The sequence below is a fragment of the Trichoplusia ni genome, chromosome 1 (genome assembly GCF_003590095.1).
Source record: "Trichoplusia ni isolate ovarian cell line Hi5 chromosome 1, tn1, whole genome shotgun sequence".
In the NCBI taxonomy this organism is placed as follows: domain Eukaryota; kingdom Metazoa; phylum Arthropoda; class Insecta; order Lepidoptera; family Noctuidae; genus Trichoplusia; species Trichoplusia ni.
In genome coordinates, this window is record NC_039478.1 from 11,620,150 (window position 1) to 11,640,667 (window position 20,518).

General features: G+C 36.6%; 2 protein-coding genes across 4 annotated transcripts; one reads left to right on the forward strand and one right to left on the reverse strand.

Moving 5' to 3' along the window:
* Positions 1–1,119: 1,119 nt before the first annotated feature.
* Positions 1,120–11,375, forward strand: LOC113494691 (GPI ethanolamine phosphate transferase 2). 3 transcript variants are annotated; one of them, XM_026873123.1, is made up of 14 exons: positions 1,121–1,444; positions 1,549–1,983; positions 2,074–2,260; positions 2,627–2,692; positions 4,851–5,060; positions 5,365–5,568; positions 6,080–6,213; positions 6,648–6,841; positions 7,300–7,490; positions 7,763–8,352; positions 8,527–8,639; positions 8,803–9,425; positions 9,731–9,903; positions 10,395–11,375. In XM_026873123.1, exons 2-14 carry the CDS (start codon positions 1,826–1,828, stop codon positions 10,648–10,650), a joined length of 3,099 nt encoding a protein of 1,032 aa, XP_026728924.1. In that variant the 5' UTR covers positions 1,121–1,444; positions 1,549–1,825; the 3' UTR covers positions 10,651–11,375. The 3 variants fall into 3 exon arrangements, with proteins under 3 accessions (XP_026728933.1, XP_026728924.1, XP_026728918.1); XM_026873117.1 differs by having other exon boundaries at positions 1,121–1,983; XM_026873132.1 differs by lacking the exon at positions 2,627–2,692 and having other exon boundaries at positions 1,120–1,983.
* On the reverse strand, positions 11,233–20,332 carry LOC113494717 (peptidyl-prolyl cis-trans isomerase FKBP8-like). The gene is made up of 8 exons (XM_026873156.1): positions 20,275–20,332; positions 19,941–20,138; positions 19,326–19,469; positions 18,126–18,388; positions 14,270–14,516; positions 13,707–13,988; positions 13,174–13,280; positions 11,233–12,805 (listed from the first exon to the last, which is right to left on the reverse strand). Exons 2-7 carry the CDS (start codon positions 20,136–20,138, stop codon positions 13,194–13,196), a joined length of 1,221 nt encoding a protein of 406 aa, XP_026728957.1. The 5' UTR covers positions 20,275–20,332; the 3' UTR covers positions 11,233–12,805; positions 13,174–13,193.
* Between the last annotated feature and the right edge of the window lie 186 nt (positions 20,333–20,518).

Below are 20,518 nucleotides of genomic sequence, written 5' to 3' on the forward strand. Positions count from 1 at the left end.
ATCCCAACATGGTGGAACTTCTAGGGGAAGGTCTACGTTCAGCAGTGAATAGCGACAGAATGATTAGGATAGAATTATTAGGAGCAAATTAAACTTACTTTAGTAAAGCAAACTTTAAGTTGCAACATATCAGGTTGATACATATTGGTACAAAAGAAATACCTTCTACCTTAATTCCATTTTGCATTTGCCTGCAGCTTTAACCGCGTAGAAGTTTAGTACCTACCGCAGAAAAAAAAGTAGACTTTCCCCTTTCTTAATCGGTTGATTAGTTGTGAAAGCATAACATAAAGTTTGTACAGGCACACATAATAATAATAATAATAATAATAATCTTTATTTCAGAACAATGTCCATACATAATTACAAAATAATAAGATTTATAGTAAAATTTGTGCGCGTATAAATGCTTTCAGGATGTCTGAGTCCTGCTTTTCCGCAATAACCTGCAGGATGCTGTTGGTGCTGCTCCTGACCCTGCTCAGTAGTGATACGAGCCGCTTGCGTATTACCGCGTGGAAGCCGTCTACCCTGGCTTCCGCAAACATACCGGAGGCACTGCAAAAAACGGGGCAACCCCAACAACATCCTAAACCCGTTGTTATATTGGACACGTAAGGCATTGAGCGTCCTCTGCGTATATCTGAACCACAGGCTGCACGTGTAGAAAGTCTGACAGTAGGCTTTAAATAGAGTGACTTTAACTTGTTTACTACAACGCACAAACCTGCGGGCCAGCATATTACTTCTAACCGCCAATGCCCTACGTTCCCGTTCTATGTCAACCTGGTCCTCAAGGTCCTCTGTAAGCAATGCCAAGATATATGAGGACATATTCATCAGAATTAAAAAATTAAAGCCCCAATACACAAATCTAAATGGAGCCAAACTTTGTGTAACAGCTTTACACCCTTAAAATCCTCCTTTTGGTTACCCAAAAAACAGATTTTACTAGTATTTTCTGAACTGGTAATACAAGAAAAAGTTTACATTATTTTGTCACTCGAGAAATGAATAATTTTGATATATGAAGATATTATGAATAATCATAAAAATGGAAATATGTATCTGAACATACTCGAGTCCAAGCAATACGCTTTAAAAAAACAAAGGACGTGCCGTCACTGTCACTGGAGCTGTCTGAACTTCTGTTTCTGCTGTTTGTCAAAAGTTCATTCAAAATAACAAAAATCGATTTCGCTATCACCGGAATTCCCGATCTTTGTATTTGATTTGTTACTTCAGAATGTATGTGTTTAGGAAATAATTGATACAGTAAATCAATAATCTTGAATATTTAACGTCCAAATAAAAACACCAACGATTTCGGACCAAATTATCACCATCAAAATCAAATAACCTAGATTTACCGGCAAAATAGTGTTGTGATGTGATGCATTGTTGATAACATCAGGCTATCTGTCAATGATAATAAATATAAGAGGTTAAAAAAATCCCATATCTTTGTTGCTCAAGTCAGAAAGATAAAACGACGGCGATTAAAATAACAATAAATTATAATTATATAGTCTTCGTTCTTCCTTTCAGTAAATTCGACTCTGTTGTAAACTGACAACCTTATCGTGACTATCTGTTCGGTTCTGATAAAAGGTTTGCAGACACACATCGGCGTGTATGTATCAAACCTTATCCTCATTACACAATGCGGTTTCCTATAATTCAAGTAGTACATAATATATGAAACATTGTCGAAGCGAAAGCGTGTTTACGTAGCGTAAAACTCGCCGAGTGCCGGTAAACTTTAATGAGAATTAGTGTTCGAGTTAGTTTTTAAGTTGTTGGATCGCGGCAAAGGTCGATCATCATGCTGCCGTGGATACAGCACCGATGGACCAGCCTTTGCCTCCTTGTTGCGGGCTTTGGAACCTTGATGTTGTTCCTGTATGGATTTTTCCCACTGAAATATCATTCAGGAAAATTATCAAGTATTGATGATCTGCCAAACTTTATTGATGGTATCAGGTTAGTTGAGTGTATACCTTGTTGATGCAAATAAAAACTTGAATCAAGTTTTAAACAGAAAAAGTTTTAAATGTCAATAAAATATTCCAGTATTGATGGCCAGCAAGTATACAACTCTGGGGAAAACAGTGTTATTCTGATGGTGATTGATGGATTGCGGTATGACTTTGTCACTGAAGAGTACATGCCATATACTGGACAGTTGCTCAAGAACAAGTCTGCATGCATTTATGTATCCGTTGCTGAGCCTCCTACAGTTACCATGCCTCGGATCAAGGTAAATAATGTGTTAGATTAGCATAAATGATTGTATTGGGACAGTGTAAATGAAAATTTCAAGCCTTAAAACTTATTAAATTCTGGAATAATAATAAGCAAGACAAATTAAAATATTTATTAGTAATTTATTACATTAGTCTGAGGCCTGAGCCATAAGGTCATAAGGCTGAACCTGGCAGGATAGAAAGTAAACAACAACATTTGAAAATAGAACAAAATAAGGAGAGCCTGCATGTTATAAAGTTAAAAAAATATAAACATACAGACCACAGTTAATTTTTTTTATGTTTATCACAATACCAAAGAAAAAATATAAATGTTACTTTGAATGAATTGTAAATATATAATACTCTGTTGTGTACAGTCACCAGAACGTAAGAAGGAAAAGGCACAGTGGAGGCGCACAATAAACTTCTGGCGGGATATATTTGCAAGTGTCACATTTATATTACATTCACAATAGCTTAGTGTGTTTAGTTTGCATGCTTATAGACAAAGAAAAAACAAACCTACAATCAAAACACCATAAAATTGTTTATGAATTTGAATTAAAAATAAATATGTTTTTTCTTTGGTCTTGTGTAGTATTTAGATTATGATTTGGGGGTGTTGGCTTGAGTATTACTTTACACAATTACCTGTGTGTGTGTGTGTAAAAGTGTGTAATTGCTAAATAATTAATGGGTTAGTTAACTGTCTTAATAAAGTGCTATCACTTGACAACAATAATATACCCATTATGTGTCTAGGAAATATTTTATCTGATTTACTAGTGATGATAAGAACACAGAGATAATTGATATTTGTTGTCATGTTATGGTATTTTATGTATTCTATAGTTAGCTTTTGGGCTTTCAAGATCCAGCTTAATTGAAAGGGAGAATTAGATGCATTGATTGTGAGAGTGCAAAGACTTAGTCTGTAAGAGTGTGACACAGCCGCCTCCCGGAGTAAGGTATCCATTACAATTCTCCCACCTAACAAAAGAAGAAGGCAGGAATGTTACTTGTGAGAATACTCTTAAAATTCTATGTTTAGCATTACTATTTCTCGCAACTCAAAATCTCGCATAATTTAATATTTTCCAAAGTGCATGTTCAATTAATTTACTGTACTCAGCATTGCTCACCATATACCTATAGCTGGTTGTTATGACACATATTTATTTCCCTTCGCGACATCCGGTCCCAATGCCGTTCAGGCGAGACGAATTTCCCAATAACCTTTGTGTTCAGACATATGTGTCACAGTACGAACATATATCCTAAATACAAACGAATTAATTAACAGAAAAAGAGCCTCTTCAGAATAGTAATCGAGAGAAAAGCAATATTTGTATCGAATTAATTAAATCTTGCAGTGGCTCCTATGAATTAAATACGTAGTATATAATAGCCAATAGGTATATATTTTTTTACTTTATTGATGTTCAAACTCAGAAAAGAAATATTCGAAAAAGTATTTGGCCGAAGTAAACTCGAAATGTTAATCCAGTCTTGGCAACGATATTTTGTTACAATTTACGTAAGTTGTGCAGTGTAATTGGCATGTTTTAACTTTGGCTAGCGAGTGCGTGTTGCACGAAAATACATCACGAGTTTGTGCAGTGAATGTACTAATAAACAAGTGCTCGATTAAAGTAATTAATGTATTCTCATTTTTAATATTATATTCTGGTGGTCTAGGCCTCATTGTTCCACTGCGGGCAAAGTGCACTATCCTATTTCCTTTTATGCTCTTCCCTCCATCCTCGCCGCGATATCTTAGCCCATTTAAGTTCTTAATTTCAGGCTCTCATTGGTCATATTACATGCTACGGACGTATTCATCTCCGTTTTGTACCGATTAACTTATAAATATTTACGTAGGTGTTTCATAATAACATGCATATTGCTTACAAAACACCTACTTAGCAAACTCTTACATATTTTATACGCCTTTCACGGTCAGCTGAAACACAGCTCAACGGATGGCGTTCAGCCATATTCAGAAGACATAAAATTATGTATGCACCTACAAAAGCAATTGCGCTAATCGTTATTACTCAATAAATTACTTAAATTACATCCCTGTGGTTTCGATTCATTGCGTGCTGTAAACTAACCAATCAAGCCTATCGCCATAGGAAGAGCTCATACTAATACTCACACTTTCGTTTCCTACCTCCCTTTCTCTCCAAGTTAATTTAGTTTCAGTGTTGTATTACATTTCCTAGTGAGATAAGGTTATGACGTCATAATGCATGTTGGTAAACTATTGTAGGTTTGTTTTCTTGGAATTTCGTGTAGTAGCCTGTTAGTAGATGTAGATTAATATTAGTATGGTGGTTGGCCATAAAGTCATGCACAATCAGTGGAAAAAAATGCATTTTTTTTGGGCCTTTATGTCAAAACACAATAGGTTGTGTTTTCTATAGCATCATCAGTATACAGCTTCTTAGTATCCTTTGTTTTCTTGCTTTCAAAAAGGCTTATGGCAAGGGCACATTAAATGGCAATCATTCAAATCATAACATGTCATATTCATTTGCCTCTCATAATCTCACCCAAAATTCACTAATTAGTAATTATTTAATTACCCCCATTCAGGCTATGATGACGGGCAGTGTATCAACATTCGCGGACGTAGCGCTTAACTTTGGCGCTCCTGCCGTTCGTGGAGACAGTGTGTTGCGTGTCGCCAACGCTAGAGGGCGCCGCACCGTCATGTACGGTGACGATACATGGCTCAGACTGTTCCCTGGACTCTGGACGGAATCTGATGGCACCACGTCGTTTTATGTTACGGATTATACTGAGGTATAGAATTAGTGTCTTTCTTTTTTCCTACTCCCTATTAAAAATGGACTGTAGTAGGAATTAGAAGAAGAATGACAACGTTACATGGAGTCTAGAACGCTGTCATACTTCTTGGAAAAAAACTGTTTATTGTAGCTAGGATAGTAAGAAGAACTTTTAAACGAAGTATTCTAGCTGTTAGATACCTACAGAAAAAAATGCGTATCAAATCTTCAGCAACACAACAACTACAAAGTCTGTTGTGATAGTCCAATGTGATATAAAACCCAGGTTAAACTTCCCTAAATATTGTTTTTTTTCTCAGGTGGACAACAATGTAACAAGGCATTTAGAGAAGGTCTTAAGACCAGATAACAATAAAGAGCCATCATTCGACTTTCTGGTACTACATTACTTGGGTTTAGACCACATAGGACATCTAGAGGGCGCTAGGAGTCCTAAAATAAAACCCAAGCTGATTGAGATGGATCAAGTTGTAAAAAAAATTGTCACTGCCATGCAACAATGGGTGAGTAATTAGGTTTTTATTAGTGTACTTGATGCTTCTAAGTCAAAAATTGATCAGAATTATTTTTTTAACTACTGCCTTCGAATAGATTGCAGTTTGTCATCATAATACTACTATTTTATACCTTACTCTTGAGGTTTGTTTTCATTTGTTACTCCTGTTTAACAACACAGACATAAATAAATGAAAAAAAAGCAACATTTTTATTAACACAAGCAAAAAGCTTTAGCTTGTATGCCATTTTGTTATTATCAGGTGGACTGTAGAAATAACTCGTAACTGCATGAACAGCTGTCTTGTTAAGGTCATTATGACTAGTTCACGAATGTATGTGTGAACGACTCAGAACAAAAGTGTGTTCTGAGTCTGAGCGCAAGTGACTTGTTTTGACCTGTCGGACTTTCTACCTTCTTACTATCCGTAACGACAGTCTAAATTCGGGGACACTCGTTATGACATAGATCCATAAAACGACCGTACAAGTTGAATTTTGAAGGAGTATGTGTTGTAGGACCGTAACGGCGTCCTGATAGTGTGCGGTGACCACGGCATGCGCGACGCGGGCGGCCACGGCGGCGCCACGCCCAGCGAGGTGCTCGTGCCGCTCGTGTTGCTGCGGGGGAAGGACTTCGAGTGTCCGCATCCGTATGTACTCACTACATACTGTACCCAACACTATCGTCCGAGGAAGCTGTCAAAGCCTTTTGGTTTTGTATAGTGGGGGAATTATCATGGTAAAGAGAGCAGGTGGCTCCCTCTACTATTTCTTTTAGAGTGTTAAATACGCACTGAGAAAAGGAGTCTTACAGTGATAATTGACTGCCGGGCTAGCCGAGTGGTTGAGGTCGCCACGCCAAAACTCACACAACGTGTCATGTCGCAAGCTCGATCCCCGCGTAAGCAAGCAGTTTTGCGATCCACGAATGCTTGTTCTGAGTCTGGGTGCCTTTGTGCACGTGATACCCGCCGCGACACAAGGATTACATTCCTTAATGCAGGAGTCCTTTTTTATCACAAAAATGTTGTACTTATTCAAGCTATCACAAGTTCATCCCCCTAATATCCGGTCCTTTCCCCAGTGTGGGCCCGGGCCCCACAGTAGCGCAGGTGGACGTGGCGCCATCTGTCGCGTGGCTGCTGAACGCGCCGCCGCCCGGCGACAGCGCGGGACGGCTGCTGCCTGCTCTACTGCCGCAGGATACACGACAACACCTGTACTTGCTGCATGTCATAGCTCATCATAATGCCAAACAGTCGCTGCCCACTGATACTGGTAAGTTTTAGTAGTATTATTGAATATAAAGGACGGATGATACTGAGTATTGTCTGTATAAAATAATATTTTGACAGACAAAAAGTGCTACTTTATAGCCTGCCTTGCCTACATTGAATAGATAAATTTTAATTTGAAAGTTCTTAAACAATTGAAAATAATTAACAACTTTTAAATACGTTGACCGATTTTTATCAAACATGTCAAGAACTTTTGATACAAATCAAATTCAACTAAATAGCTTATACGTTCGCGAGCTATGATGCTACAGACAGACACGTCAGACTTACAACACGAAGCTTTTGCGTTGGGATTTAAAATAAAAAAGATGCTGCAACTTCTTTTTTGTCTAATTAAATTTTAACTTTTCACCATTTGTTAATTTACTTTAAATTCCGCCCGAAGTAACTAAAAAAACAACATATTACTCCTTTTAAAACTCATTCCTCATAATCCAGAATTCTACAAACAATTCGAGCGCGCTGAGAAACAGTTCGCCCACTACCTGGTGACCGGCCAGCAGAGCGCCGCCAAGATCTCCAAAGAGTTCTACGAGGAGTCTCTTGAGAAGATGGCCGCCTACCTTACTGGGACTACCACGGAGTTCGATATCTTTGCCATAGTGACTGCCGTGGTTATGCTGTACTTGGTAAGTCTGTAAAATTTGTATATATAGGGTTTATTTGATGCGAATGAAAACGATGCTGTCGTTTAAAGAGTTTGTCCTCTCTGAGTATTATAAATTGGACATGTATAAATTGTGTTATCATCCAAATGAATAGTAAACCATTGTTGTTGCAGTTTACCAAACACGGGTTTTATGTTTTTATCCATCATTTAATTTATTTTTTTGGCTATATGCCATCTGATTAATGACAATGTTGAATAATAATGATATAACATTGTGTTAATATCTTCCAGATCGCAACATCCCTCCTGTGCGTGACCCTGTACAGCTTCCAGCCGGACACACGCCGCAGGGACAGCGTCTCCCACCACCACCAGCAGCGCTCCCACGCCGGGACCATCATCGCCTTCCTCATCATCCTCGTCATCTCCAACTTCATCCTAGTCACCGCCTGCTTTATCACTGAAACCAAGAGCCAAGTCTGCACCTTCGATCCTCCATGGATCCTGGCCTTCTTGCTGCTGTCAATAGCGTTAACAGTCACATACTTCTTAATAAAAACAGGATTTGAAAGGATTAAAGACTTGAGTCCGTTAAACGATTTGAATGCGATCGATTACCTGTTGATCTTAGGAACGTTATTCCATAGCTGGTCGTTCTTCGGGACAAGTTTTATTGAAGAGGAACATATGACTTGGTATTTCTTTTGGAATACGTTAATGTTCTTTGTGCTGGTGAAGACGTTGATGGTGTTCACGTTGTACGTGAGTAAGCTGTGGGTGGGGGCTACTGAGGTGCAGGACAAGCCGGAGCTCAAACTCAGGATGGCCAACGTCGGTGTCGGGATACTGCCTAAATGGGTGTTGCTCATCGCGTTACATAGGTGAGTTATATACCTGTTCTTACTTGAAGGTAATGGTAACAATCGGTGTGTCGATCGGGGTGTCTTTTTGTCTAAAATTATTACAAAAAAGATTTTAGACAAAAAGACTGATATACTATCTATAAAACACGCAATAGTTTAAACATTTGTATGAAAAAAAAAAATATTTTACAGGTACTTAAGAACAATGAACCAGACTGGCGACCGCTGGCTGTTCTTACCGGACACGGCTGACTGGCTGAATGCTCCGGAAAATTCGATGTACCTTCAAGCTCACTTAGTTATAGGTAAATAAAAATCGAAACCTCTTTTTTTCTCAATCGACCTATCAAGTTAATAGAATATGCTAGATTGTAATTAACACCTAAATAACGACATCAATCTATCTGATTCGATGCAACACTACCGAAACCACAAAACTGTATATAACGCCATCTTTTATCATTTCAGGAACACTAGCAACATTAAAAATATGTCTTGGAAACCTCCGCCACATGAACAACATAGTTCACATTCACTCTGGCTTTACCATCGCAGCTGTATTCTGCATATTATGCTACAGAATCGCCTCTGGTGCTTTAGATACACCACTGATAGCCGCTAATTGGGATCCAGTCTTTATAGTCGACATTTTCTGGGCAATACTCATAGCACAATTCGCCTTCGAGTTTATATCATACATCGGCGCATTCAAAAACTGTGGCCTCAAACCTATAGAAACAAAAACACCTGATAGTAACAAGTTTGTGTATAACAAGCCGAAAGCGAAAACTGAGGACTATTTCTATGACTCAATGATTGAGGAACCATGGAATGTTGATGAAGTGAAATTGAATTTTGTTCGGTCGGCTTCATATATTATGGTGAACGATTTGATGTTGATTGTCATCTTACTAATGAGGCCACATAATGTTATCATGGTCCCGAGTATTTATATGACGTGTGTGCTGACGTCACAGTGCATGGACCATAAGCTATTGGACTCTAAGTCTATCAGGAAGACTGATGTGGTCGATGTGTTGAGCAGGACGCTGGTGCATATGTGGATTGGGATCGTGTTTTTCTTTTATCAGGTACTTATGTTTTTTTGGTGCTATTGTGGTGATAATGTTCAATCCTTCCCTATATGGGAAGAGGCCAGTGCCCAGCAGTGGGACGTGTATAGGCTGGTATCATAATCCATACTAATATTGGAATGGACTACGGCTTTGAAATTCTGCTTAAATATTGTTTATTTAAGTCAATGAGAAGTAACTCTGTCTGCCATCAGTCTGTCTCTTTCTGTAAACTAAAATCCAGCCAGACGGAGTCGCGGGCAACGGCTAGTGATATTATATATTAAACTGAACAACAGTAAGGTTATGTGTCCGCTCTGCAGGGTAACTCCAACAGCCTGTCGTCGGTGGACCTGGGCTCGGGCTACGTGGGGCTGCGCGCGTACTGCCCGGCGCGCGTGGCGCTGCGCATGGGGCTGCACGCCTACGCGGGGCCCGCGCTCGCGGGCGCGCTGCTGTTCGCGGCCATCGCCAGGGAGGCCCACTCCTGGCAGCAGTCAGTATTATGGAAAATACAACCATCAGACTAGGCTACTAAGAAACTCTTTTTAAGGTCGAGGTCTTACGGACTGGCGCCCATATTCGGCCACCCGACACCGCTTTCTCAGTTCTCTTGTTAAATAGCAACAAGACAACTTGGCAACGAACCTTCTAAGAGCCGCTGTCTTTCAGTGTACAATATAAGTATTACATAATTAAAATAATGTAATATAGGAATGAACATAACATGGGGATAATAATAAAATAAACCAGAATAACACATGCGTGTTTTATGTGAGCTAAAAAGAAGTATTGAGAGGTCTGATAGGGAATTTGCGTTTTAACCGCGATGGTTTTATTGATTATGTTACAGTTCATGCTCCCAAAATTGGCATAACTTCTAAAATATTATGTCCGCAACTGTAGGCCCCCGTCGAATAATTCTAATTCTGTATTTAATTTCGCACAGACCATCCATTCCGCAATTCACACTTTTCCTATTTTCAGGTACTTGAAAACAGTATGGCGTGCTACCAACATACTCTCCTTACACCGAATCTACGCCGTAGCAGTGTACTGCATCGTAGCGACAGTCTTCCGACACCACTTGTTCGTATGGAGCGTATTCTCCCCAAAACTCCTCTATGACTTCGTAGCAACCGTGTTCAGCATTCAGGCGCTAGTGACTATCGCGCAAATAGAAATGTTAGCCCATATTACGAATATGTTAGCTAGAACGTTCACGTATAAGTCAAGACTGTGATATACTTAGGTAGATAGCACATAATGAACTATTTTTCAAGGTTATCTATGAGTGATTTGTAAGACTTTTACCCGGGTTCTGGAAAGCTGATTGATTTGATTGCGTGATACTAAAACATTAATATAAAACGAATAAAAACGCTTTTGTGTTGAACAGCGTTCGAGAAGCCGGCTGCTATACGCATGTTGCTTGCCATGGATATCGTGTGATGCGTATTAGTACTTACGTCCAATGATAAGTTTTATTTAATATTTATGTTTAATTTTATGTTGGGTTTGTTTGAGTACAAGCTCTTATGTGAGGGACGATTGACTATTTAAGTTAAGGTACAATAAATAAGAATATAGTATAAGCAATGTTTTGGCAGACATTAAGTTGTGCTTTAAAGAAAGCACAATATCAAGTTTTTTATGGTGCCATTGAAAATAACTTGTGTACCCTGATAAAAGAAATATGGATAGAGATGATTTTTTGTGTGTTTATTTATATACCATTCCATGAACAAATAACATTTAATTAAATTTATATTTTTGTATTCGTTATTCCATACAAGATTGTTGTTATAAAAATAAAACGAAAAAATAAATAACATTTTTTTATTAGTGTAAGTGTATATTGGAACCACCACTTTTTTGTTTATTTTTTATTTTTATTGACATTTTTATTCTATAGGAATCGTAAAGACCCCTTACCAAACCAATGACCTAAATAAACCTAATTTTACATTATTTTGTGTGCATTTTAATTTAATTGCCAAAAATAAAAATACAAACATTCCAAAAGTAATAATTAGAAATTAATTGCTAACTTTCAGTATAAGTGTTTCACCACCTGGAAGCGATATGTAGAAGACAATGTTTAGGAATCGTATTAATTTATTTCTAGTGTTGGCTACCTAAAGTATTCTAGCTGGTGGTGAAACATAAATAAATGCGATTCGACAGCACCCATTAGCCAGAGACAAATGCTTCCAAAATTCAACATAAAAATATTCACTTCTAAACAAAATTGGAATGCTTCTGTTTACCCGAATACTTTAGCCTTCACAAGGAATATACATTCGAAAAATATTAACGTTTGACTTTAATTTGTTCTATAAATACCAGCAGAATATGACCTTTGGATACTATTTTTTTTTACCTACATATGTTACATTTTGGCACTAACTATAGACACAAAATTTTAACGCATATACATAATTATATACATAAAATTTAGACATAAATGCACAGTGGCAAAATGTAAAGACGATACAATGATTGCAATAATTATAAAACATGTAACTACCTAGCCCTTGGTTAAAATGCAGTAGGTATCATAAATATTGTCTAATTGTAATATTTGTAATGATAAATAATCCCAAAATAAAGAGGATTTGAATCAATAATCACGGTGATGTAATATTTATTTATCTAAATACACAAATAAGTCATTGTTTTATCTAAACGATAAATTATATCGTTTAATCAGAAAATATTGAAGATACCGGCCTTCCCCGAATTTGTTCTATTAGGAATTAGATTAGAACAACAAATGGAGTGTATGTAAAGTTTTCATTTAATCACTACTATTTGTTCTGTTGCGATATTCTTGTAATTTATTGGTCAAATATGCTTTACAACAGTAAAATTTACTTGATAATTTTCTTTCGTTTTCCATGAATGTCTTTTTTTTAATATTTAGCTGCATATATCAATAATAATGTATAAGATGTACTGTATATAAATTTATTTTTAAAGTGGAACTTATGGAGTTTCTTGCCAGTTTTTATCCATAAGAATGTCAATTTGGCACCGTCCAACTAAAGTCAATACTGTAACGTCTGAAAACGGCCTATTTGAGAAAAAAACTTTTGATTTTGGTTTTGATTATATAATTTAAACGTCAGCGAGCGATAGTCATAGTGAAAATAATTCGTAATTTGTATAAATATAAAAAAATATTGAGATTGCGCTAGGGCAAATCTAGACACCTTTTGTTAACGTAAATATTTACATCAGTAACAATAACTATACATATGTTCTCTCGTTATCGATACGCGCGGAGACGATTGCTTATCGAAAGCTTATGATTTTCTTTATCAACGAAGATATGACGTGGCCTTAAGTATAGTGTGCACCATCCCCTCCTATTACACCATTGGATCCTCTACAGCCTGCGGAAGTAACAACAACATTAACAAACATTCAGCTAACGCACGAAACTCTAATTACGTAAAATGAGATGAATAGACCTGACGGGGTAAATAGGAACGGCTTTTGTAAGGTTTTATGACATTTGTAAATATATAGATGATGACTTTCCTTTGTACAAAAACATGCGAGAATAGCAACGGTTTCCCTTTGCATAATCCCTGCAAACCTTCCCCGTATTAACGTGAACCCTTATCCTCTTAGTAAGGGTTTACGTTAATACTTTACTACTACTTTAAATTCTTCAAAGAATGTTACACTACTTTTCTTAAAGTTTAAATAAACCTACATTAAAATGAAATAAAATACATTCAATAAGGTTTTCCCTTACCAATGTGAGGTGTCGCTACGTCAATGTGATTGTATCTTGTACCGGTAGACGAGGACGCTGGCCACTCCCACCAGCAGACTTAGAAGCAGCGAACCCCACATCAGCATCTATATATAAACCATCATTTCTCTGATATTGTATTGATATGTTCTAAATACTATATGTATAACTACTTTATAATCGACAGTTGAACATGACTTCGGTTACTAATTCTTATTATAAGCGTTTAGGGATCATAATTATAAGCCGAATTGAAGACTCTAAGCAAAAAGTCTATAAAAACCCTATTACTAAGGCTCCGCGAACAGTCAGTCTGTCACTTGACTATCTCATGAACCGAGCTAGGCATATGAAAATTTTATTTGTTGCCACTAGAATAAAATAAAAATCGATTATAACTAGGATTGGTTCAGTCATAAATGATGGGTGACTAATGTTTTTTTGCGAATTTGTTAATGTAATTATAACCAGGATTCCATTGTTTCATAGTTGCAGCACTTGCAGCCAAAATTTTACTCAGAGGAACCAGTCACCTTATTCTTGGAGGGCTTCTTATCAGGCGCGCCGGGCTTCCCCTGCGCGCTGGTCCCCAGCATGCGCTTGGCGAGCCTCCTCTCGAGGGAGCGGTCGCGCGTGGCGCGCTGCTCGCAGCGCTGCAGCTCCTTGCGGGCGCCCGCGTCCTCGGGCGCGGCCAGCGCGGCCGCGCGGGCTGCCTCCAGGGCCTCAGAGTTCTTGCCCATGGCAGATAGGATGCGGGACTTCCGATACAGAGCTTTTGCGTTCTTCGGTTGGCAGGTCAACACTCGGGTTACGGCCTGTAAAAATATGAAAATATTCTTTGGAGTTTCTTATGAAAAACGTTTTGTAGACAAGGCGTCCTCGAACTGTCAAATACTCATACGCTATTTGCGAGATAGGAAAGTAATGCTGCCTTCAACTATAATTCCATATATCAGCACATGAAAGAGCGTCAATTATCCCAGTCTTCGGCAGACTGCATCAATCTGCTGCCAGCCACTTGCTATGTAGGGCCGAAGTCCCCGTCAGATTCATAATATTATATTGCTTTGTGCTGTATGTGGATAGTCGATTATACCTGTAAAGCAGCTTCATAAGCGCCAGCCTTCAGTTGTGCCGCCGCCATATTGTTGTGGACCCGCAGCCGCTCCTCCAGCAGCGCTTGCAGGGCATCCGAGGTGGGAGCCAGGTCACCGCTGGGCGTGGGCTCGGTGATCCCGCCGTCCGTCTCGTCGAGCACGTCCAGCGCGCGCCGGTACAGCTGCACGGCGAGCTGAGCCTCCCCGCGACCGTACCACCAGTTGCCGCGTGCACGCCGTCGAATGCTAAACAAAAATTTTGTTTATGATAGTTCAGTAAATAACTAATACACATTTTTTTTAAACGCCATGTAAGATCAAAAACATATTTATTGGAAATCCAGCGACTAGCATTAATCATCTACATAAACATTTTTTTCGATGTTATCCTATTGGTTAACATATCTTAGTTTTTCGGCTTTACTTATATGTATGGGTAGGATAATAAGACCTTATGATGCTAATTTGAAACTAAACCTACACTGTCTAGGTACTTTTGAACATAGAGAATATCTGCGTGTATTCTTACCAAAAACTAGGAAATAACTGTTGTAAAGAAAAAATATACATTGTTTATGCTGCGCGCTTCAAATAAGTTGGTGGACCAAGCCCTTAAAAAGAGGGTTCGTTCATACAGCAACGAAACTCAAGGTCCGCAACTAAAACTGAATATTCAGGGAAGGACTAAGCAGATAAAATAACTATGAGATAACTCTAGTAGATATCCAATTCTTACGTTTCCTGTTTGGTGTTTCCTTGCAACATACATTTTATACCGATAGATAAATATCACGTACGGTATGTACTACATGAGAATAATTAAAATTATCACAGTAGTTATTCTATTATTAAATGGACTTGTTTAAGTAATGATAAATTTTCAGGACAGCTTTTTCTGATTAGTGGTTTCTTAGGTTTACGCAAATGTTAGACACTGAAATGAAACTACTTTTACGGATTTTATCGCGGTTTAATTTTTTCTGATTTTTATCGACTCCCGCAGTAAGGTATTTAATCCTTGTGTCGCGGAGGGTTTCACAGTCACGTGAGCAGAGTCGCCCGGGCTCAGGACAAGCATTTTTGGATCACACGAAAGCTTGTCCTACGAGAGCACAGAACCAGCAAGACGTAGCGCAGTGGGTTTGACGTGGAGACTTTAATCATTAGGATATCAGTTCCGGGGTGTGAAAATAATTCAGATATTTACAGATCTATACTGCCAGCCTGGGCCTAGGTTTTGACCACAATAAGAGTGTTATGCCCAACAAAGATGAGACCAGTTTTGAATAATGAAATTTATTTATGACTAGTAAAACAAGTTCTTCAAAACTGATTTATTGGGAACTTTCTCTTAAGTCGATATCGAATTCGAATTGATTTCATTTAAAACCAGTTATTTTTACATGCAACATAGAAACTTAGAGTTAACGTATCCTGTTTGTTAACATAACATAGAGGACTTTCTTCAAGTTTTTTAAAGTATAATATAAATCATTGCTCAAACTTAAGGCGCACTTAGTTAATTTCCTATAAAAATAGAATATACCAAAAATAAGTCTACCACAAACAAACGATTTATAACATTTTCTTCAAGTTTAACTCGAATACCCAAGGTCTATAAATGGCAAGGTCACATAGGCAATATTCACAGCCTACGTCGAAATTCGTGGCGTGTTAAATATCGCCATCACGGCCAAAGGGACCATAAACATAAGAACCGTAACTGTTCGACAAAACAAAATTGTGTGATTTCATTTTGTCTATAGCTTACATGCGTAATAAGAAAGTTTACGTAACTTAAGTAACATTACGTAAAGAAAAGATTTATTTTAATGTTACATAATATTAATTATATGAGGTGTCATCAAAGATCGGTGATTTAATTTTCGTCGTTTATAGTATAATATCAATTAGAACATGTTTTAAATAAATACCGTTCTGTCCTATCAGTTATTATTCACTTGTATTCTGAGATACGAAATATAAAAATATTAGACTAAATAGGTCAGTGAACCGATCTCTTGAGGTCATGCATGCAGGTTTGATAGGTACCATAAGCACAGGATGTAACCTAACGCATTTACTTCAGAATGCTTTGAACCTTCTTTACTTCAAAATGGTTAAAGACAGTAAAAAAGCAGCTACTACATCTTAAAGCGATAATAAAACTGTTCATAGAATGTATTACTTAATCTTACTGGCTGGAGAAAAACTGGTTTATTTTTTACGTAAATAATCGAGAGTTTATCAAAACAGCTGATGTGTATGACGAAGCATTTAGCTTTTAGCCACGGATGTAAGGACGTAACGAATTCGCAATACAACAGTGTGAATAAAATGCTAATTTAATGTGAGTTCAGAATTTAAGTTAGCCATTAGTTAGTAAATTATTCTGTACAATAAAACAAATTCTATTGACATTACTGCGCATTAGGTCTGCGTCGAGTGGCACAATGAACAAAAATTATGGTTTCTTTTACAAGATACATCCGTAGAGCCACTTTGAGCAATTGTTGATTATTCTAGACTTTTTTTTTCATATTGCTTTTTGGTGTTTATTACAGACTATTATTAGATCACACTAGTAAAGGTACCTCGTAAAATTTTTGTTTTTTTAACATACAAAGATATTCAGTATTTTTTTTTTGTTTTAAGAGAAATATGTTTGTCTCAAAACAAGATCAGGATTGGAGCTATTAAAAAAATAAAATGAGTCTTAAAAAATAAATCTATGAACGAATTACTTATACGCTGACCCCAATCAAGAAATCACAATACACCCAGTGTTTGTCAACGTTAAATTTAATATGTCAAGGTTCTGATATCTAAATCAAACTGTGAGATTTTATGTAAATATATTCAAGGGCGAATGGAACACGCGACGAAACTATACGCGTCATAATACATTGCGATTGGACGGACATTTGTTTTGAGAACCAATAATTATAGTGCACAATTTCTTTTTATAAAGCTTTTATGTTTGACTCGTGTTTTACCGTTTTAAGCGAGTAATACTTAGTAGTTTTTATACAATTGTACTTTGTTAAATATAAATAGATATTTAGAATAGAAAAGGGTGGCCTAGCTGAGTCCAGGAGTGGACAGCAAAAGGCCTAGAGATGATTGATTTAGTATTGCCAGTACTTCTTAAACGAATAGTAGAGTTTGTACTTTTTTTACTGATATTTCGCAAATAAAAATATAATGTCAGCCATACCTATTAAATTCGTGTTAGCATAACATAATAAATGACTTATATCTTATCTAAATGATGCATAAACTTCAATACAAAAAATCATTACCAATAATGCAAATTCGTGCCTATTATTATTGATATCAATAAAATAAAGTCTGAAGATTAGTCCAAAGGTGAATGAACCACGTAACCTGTCATACATACATAGGTATCAGTAGAACATTCAACTGAGGACAATTTTATTGGAAAAAAGACTTGAACAAACTTGTTCTCATTCAAATATTTGGTTACTTGTTTTACCAATCAAATGATGTGCTTTTTAATATTCTTGCGTTTAGATTCGAAAAGCCTTAAATGAAAAAAGACTATAGGCTTGTCTAAAAACACTTTCAAAAAATGAAAGTAAGTCTATTTAAAAAAATGAGAATAGCTTTTTTAATACTATTAACAGAACTTACACAATCTAAGGCCATAAATATTACAGTCCTGAAAAACTGCCTTTTTAATCATTATGTTGTATTATTATCATCGAATTTCGTATTATTTCGCAACATTGTTAATAGAATAACAATAACAAAGAGTCGATGGAGTACACAATCGTGTTATCTCAAGCAGGACCGAACACGTCATAAAAAAAGACAGACTTTAGTTCATCTTACCCAATCTCCATTCGTTCAGCAATGGAATAGTGATCGAGCTCAGGCTCTTCATCCCAATCATGGAGTTCCACTCTCACATCCAACCAGGTATCAGCTCCTATAACCGGACCCTCGTACTTGGGCCCGTCCAGCTCACCCACAGAGCCTAAGCTCTCGCCGGGCTTCAGTCCGTTCTCCCCGTAAGCGAAACGCGGGGCCATTTGTAAAAGACATTCTTCACCTTTGTACATCATTGTTACTGCTAAGTCCATGCCTTGGAGAATCTAAAAGTAAGATTTATAAGTGAGTATAAATCTGTAAGACACAGCAGGATTGTTGTTTTGTGTGTGTAACTGGTTTTTCAGTCCACATCCTAAAGAGCAATTATTATGAAGTCTCGTCAAGTCCGCCGATGTGTCACCGATTTCTTTAAAAAAAAACCAGTCCATTTATGTGTCGAATTAAATATATAACTTTGACATCAAATTCTTCACAAATGAATATGCTAAAATGTGCACTTTACACTTTTGAATACTTTTGCTTCTACACATTTCACCTCATATTGGCAGACTTCCATTATTGTTATAACAAACCTTTGTCTAAAATACTACAATTTCTCAACAATTTCATATATCTATATACTTTACAATTAAAGTACTAAAACCTTCATAGATCTTGCATATCTTGTTACCATGGCCATTCCAACATAAACATACAGAATATGATGAAACAATGCATCTACCAAAGTAAAATAGCAAAATCCAACAAATATGATAAGATTATCTCTAAAACTTGTTTATATTACGTGTACAATATACATATAGACAGGTTCATTAAATAAATGTACTCTTAACTTTTAGTATAACAGTATCACATCACTGATTTTAGATTAGATAGTGATTCCATACGAAAGGAAAACAGAAAATGTAGTAATGTTCTGATTAATTGGTAAATATTTGTTCAAATGTGTATGTTTGCATAATTATAATGTTTGAACACATGACTCTTTCCTACTATGTAATATGTGTTTTTGTGTATAGGGCTGTTGCATTAGAGAAACACTTCCTGTAATCTGATTTGGGTTGTTCGTGTTTTTATACTGCCTATTATTAAATAAGCATATTAAGCAACATGTGATAAGCACATAAGCAAAGTGATGAGATATTATGATTGCCCAGCAATGGGCTAAAAAGTGCATTTATAAAATAATAAGAAACTTACTTCATTGTCACCCAAATATATTTTAACTTGATCTCTTTTTTCCACAACATGTTCAGTGTCTTTTATTTTAATCTCATAACTGATTCGGCAAATATCACTCCTGTGAGGTCTTAAACCACTTGATTCATCACCAATTTTGATAATCTGCAATAAATATTAGAAAAAATATCTAAAATACTCAAAGTCAAGAAAACAAAGCATTTTGACTGCATTTACATGCTTGTAAAATCATGTTGGGTCTAGAATGAATAAATATTAACATGATTTTAATCCAATGACTTTTAATTCATCCATAATATTGTCATGATGATTCATGAACAAAGAAAGAACATATTAAATAGCATTCAAATATCTTTGCAATAAAAGTTGTAGGTTACTAGGACTCCTGAATAAAATAATAACATTAGCATAAAACTCCTTAATTAGGAGTAAATTAAAAACTAAAAGCTAATCTTTGGTTCCAAATTTTACTGTAAGTAAGCCTCATGAATATTCTATCTTTGACAACAATAAAGGAGGTTCACCCATTGAGTTTTTATACTTTGAAGAATGTTTCTTAAAGTGATCTATTGTTAAATAAATAAGGGACTACAGATTATCATAGTCGCGTCTGACCTTTTTAAGTAGTGCGCCTGACCCCAGCACATCTTGCCACTCATCAGTTTTCGTTTCATCTGAACTTTCTTTATTTTCTTTAGCTGCAGCTGCTTCCGCAAGTTTCGCCTCCTCGATCTCATGGGCCGCCGCCGCTGCGAGATCCTCAAAGGAGCTACTTTCCGATTTGTCCACTAAAGTTCCTTCGCCCTCGCTCATCTAAAACGTGCGCTTAAGTTATGTGTTCATCATCAAATAATACGTAATAATGTTTACCCTTTCCATGATCTATATACCATTAACCATTAATATTAACTAGTATTTTAATTAGTTTAATATAATTGAGCAATCTTACCTTAGCAATTCTTACAAATAAATTTAAAATTAGGTCTTAGAAGGTACACTTTTCAAAATAATAATAGTGATTATGACAATACAATTTTTACGATTTGACTTTTTAGTTTTAGTGAATGGTCTTGTTTTTTTTTAGTCATCTGGCTTTGATATGGAATATTTTGATCAGTAAGTATATTGATTGAATGAGTGCTTTGCCATTTTCAAACATAATTTTCATTCTTCTTTATTTGGTCTTCTTAAAT

Excerpts from the sequence above, each read along its gene's own strand:
- LOC113494691 (XM_026873117.1), top strand. The coding sequence starts at position 1,826 with ATGCTGCCGTGGATACAGCACCGATGGACCAGCCTTTGCCTCCTTGTT. Across the intron at positions 1,984-2,073 it reads AACTTTATTGATGGTATCAG|TATTGATGGCCAGCAAGTAT; the intron begins GTTAGTTGAGTG and ends AAAATATTCCAG. Across the intron at positions 7,491-7,762 it reads CCGTGGTTATGCTGTACTTG|ATCGCAACATCCCTCCTGTG; the intron begins GTAAGTCTGTAA and ends AATATCTTCCAG.
- LOC113494717 (XM_026873156.1), bottom strand. The coding sequence starts at position 20,138 with ATGAGCGAGGGCGAAGGAACTTTAGTGGACAAATCGGAAAGTAGCTCC. Across the intron at positions 18,389-19,325 it reads TATATTTGGGTGACAATGAA|ATTCTCCAAGGCATGGACTT; the intron begins GTAAGTTTCTTA and ends TCTTACTTTTAG. Across the intron at positions 14,517-18,125 it reads GCTGAACGAATGGAGATTGG|CATTCGACGGCGTGCACGCG; the intron begins GTAAGATGAACT and ends ATTTTTGTTTAG.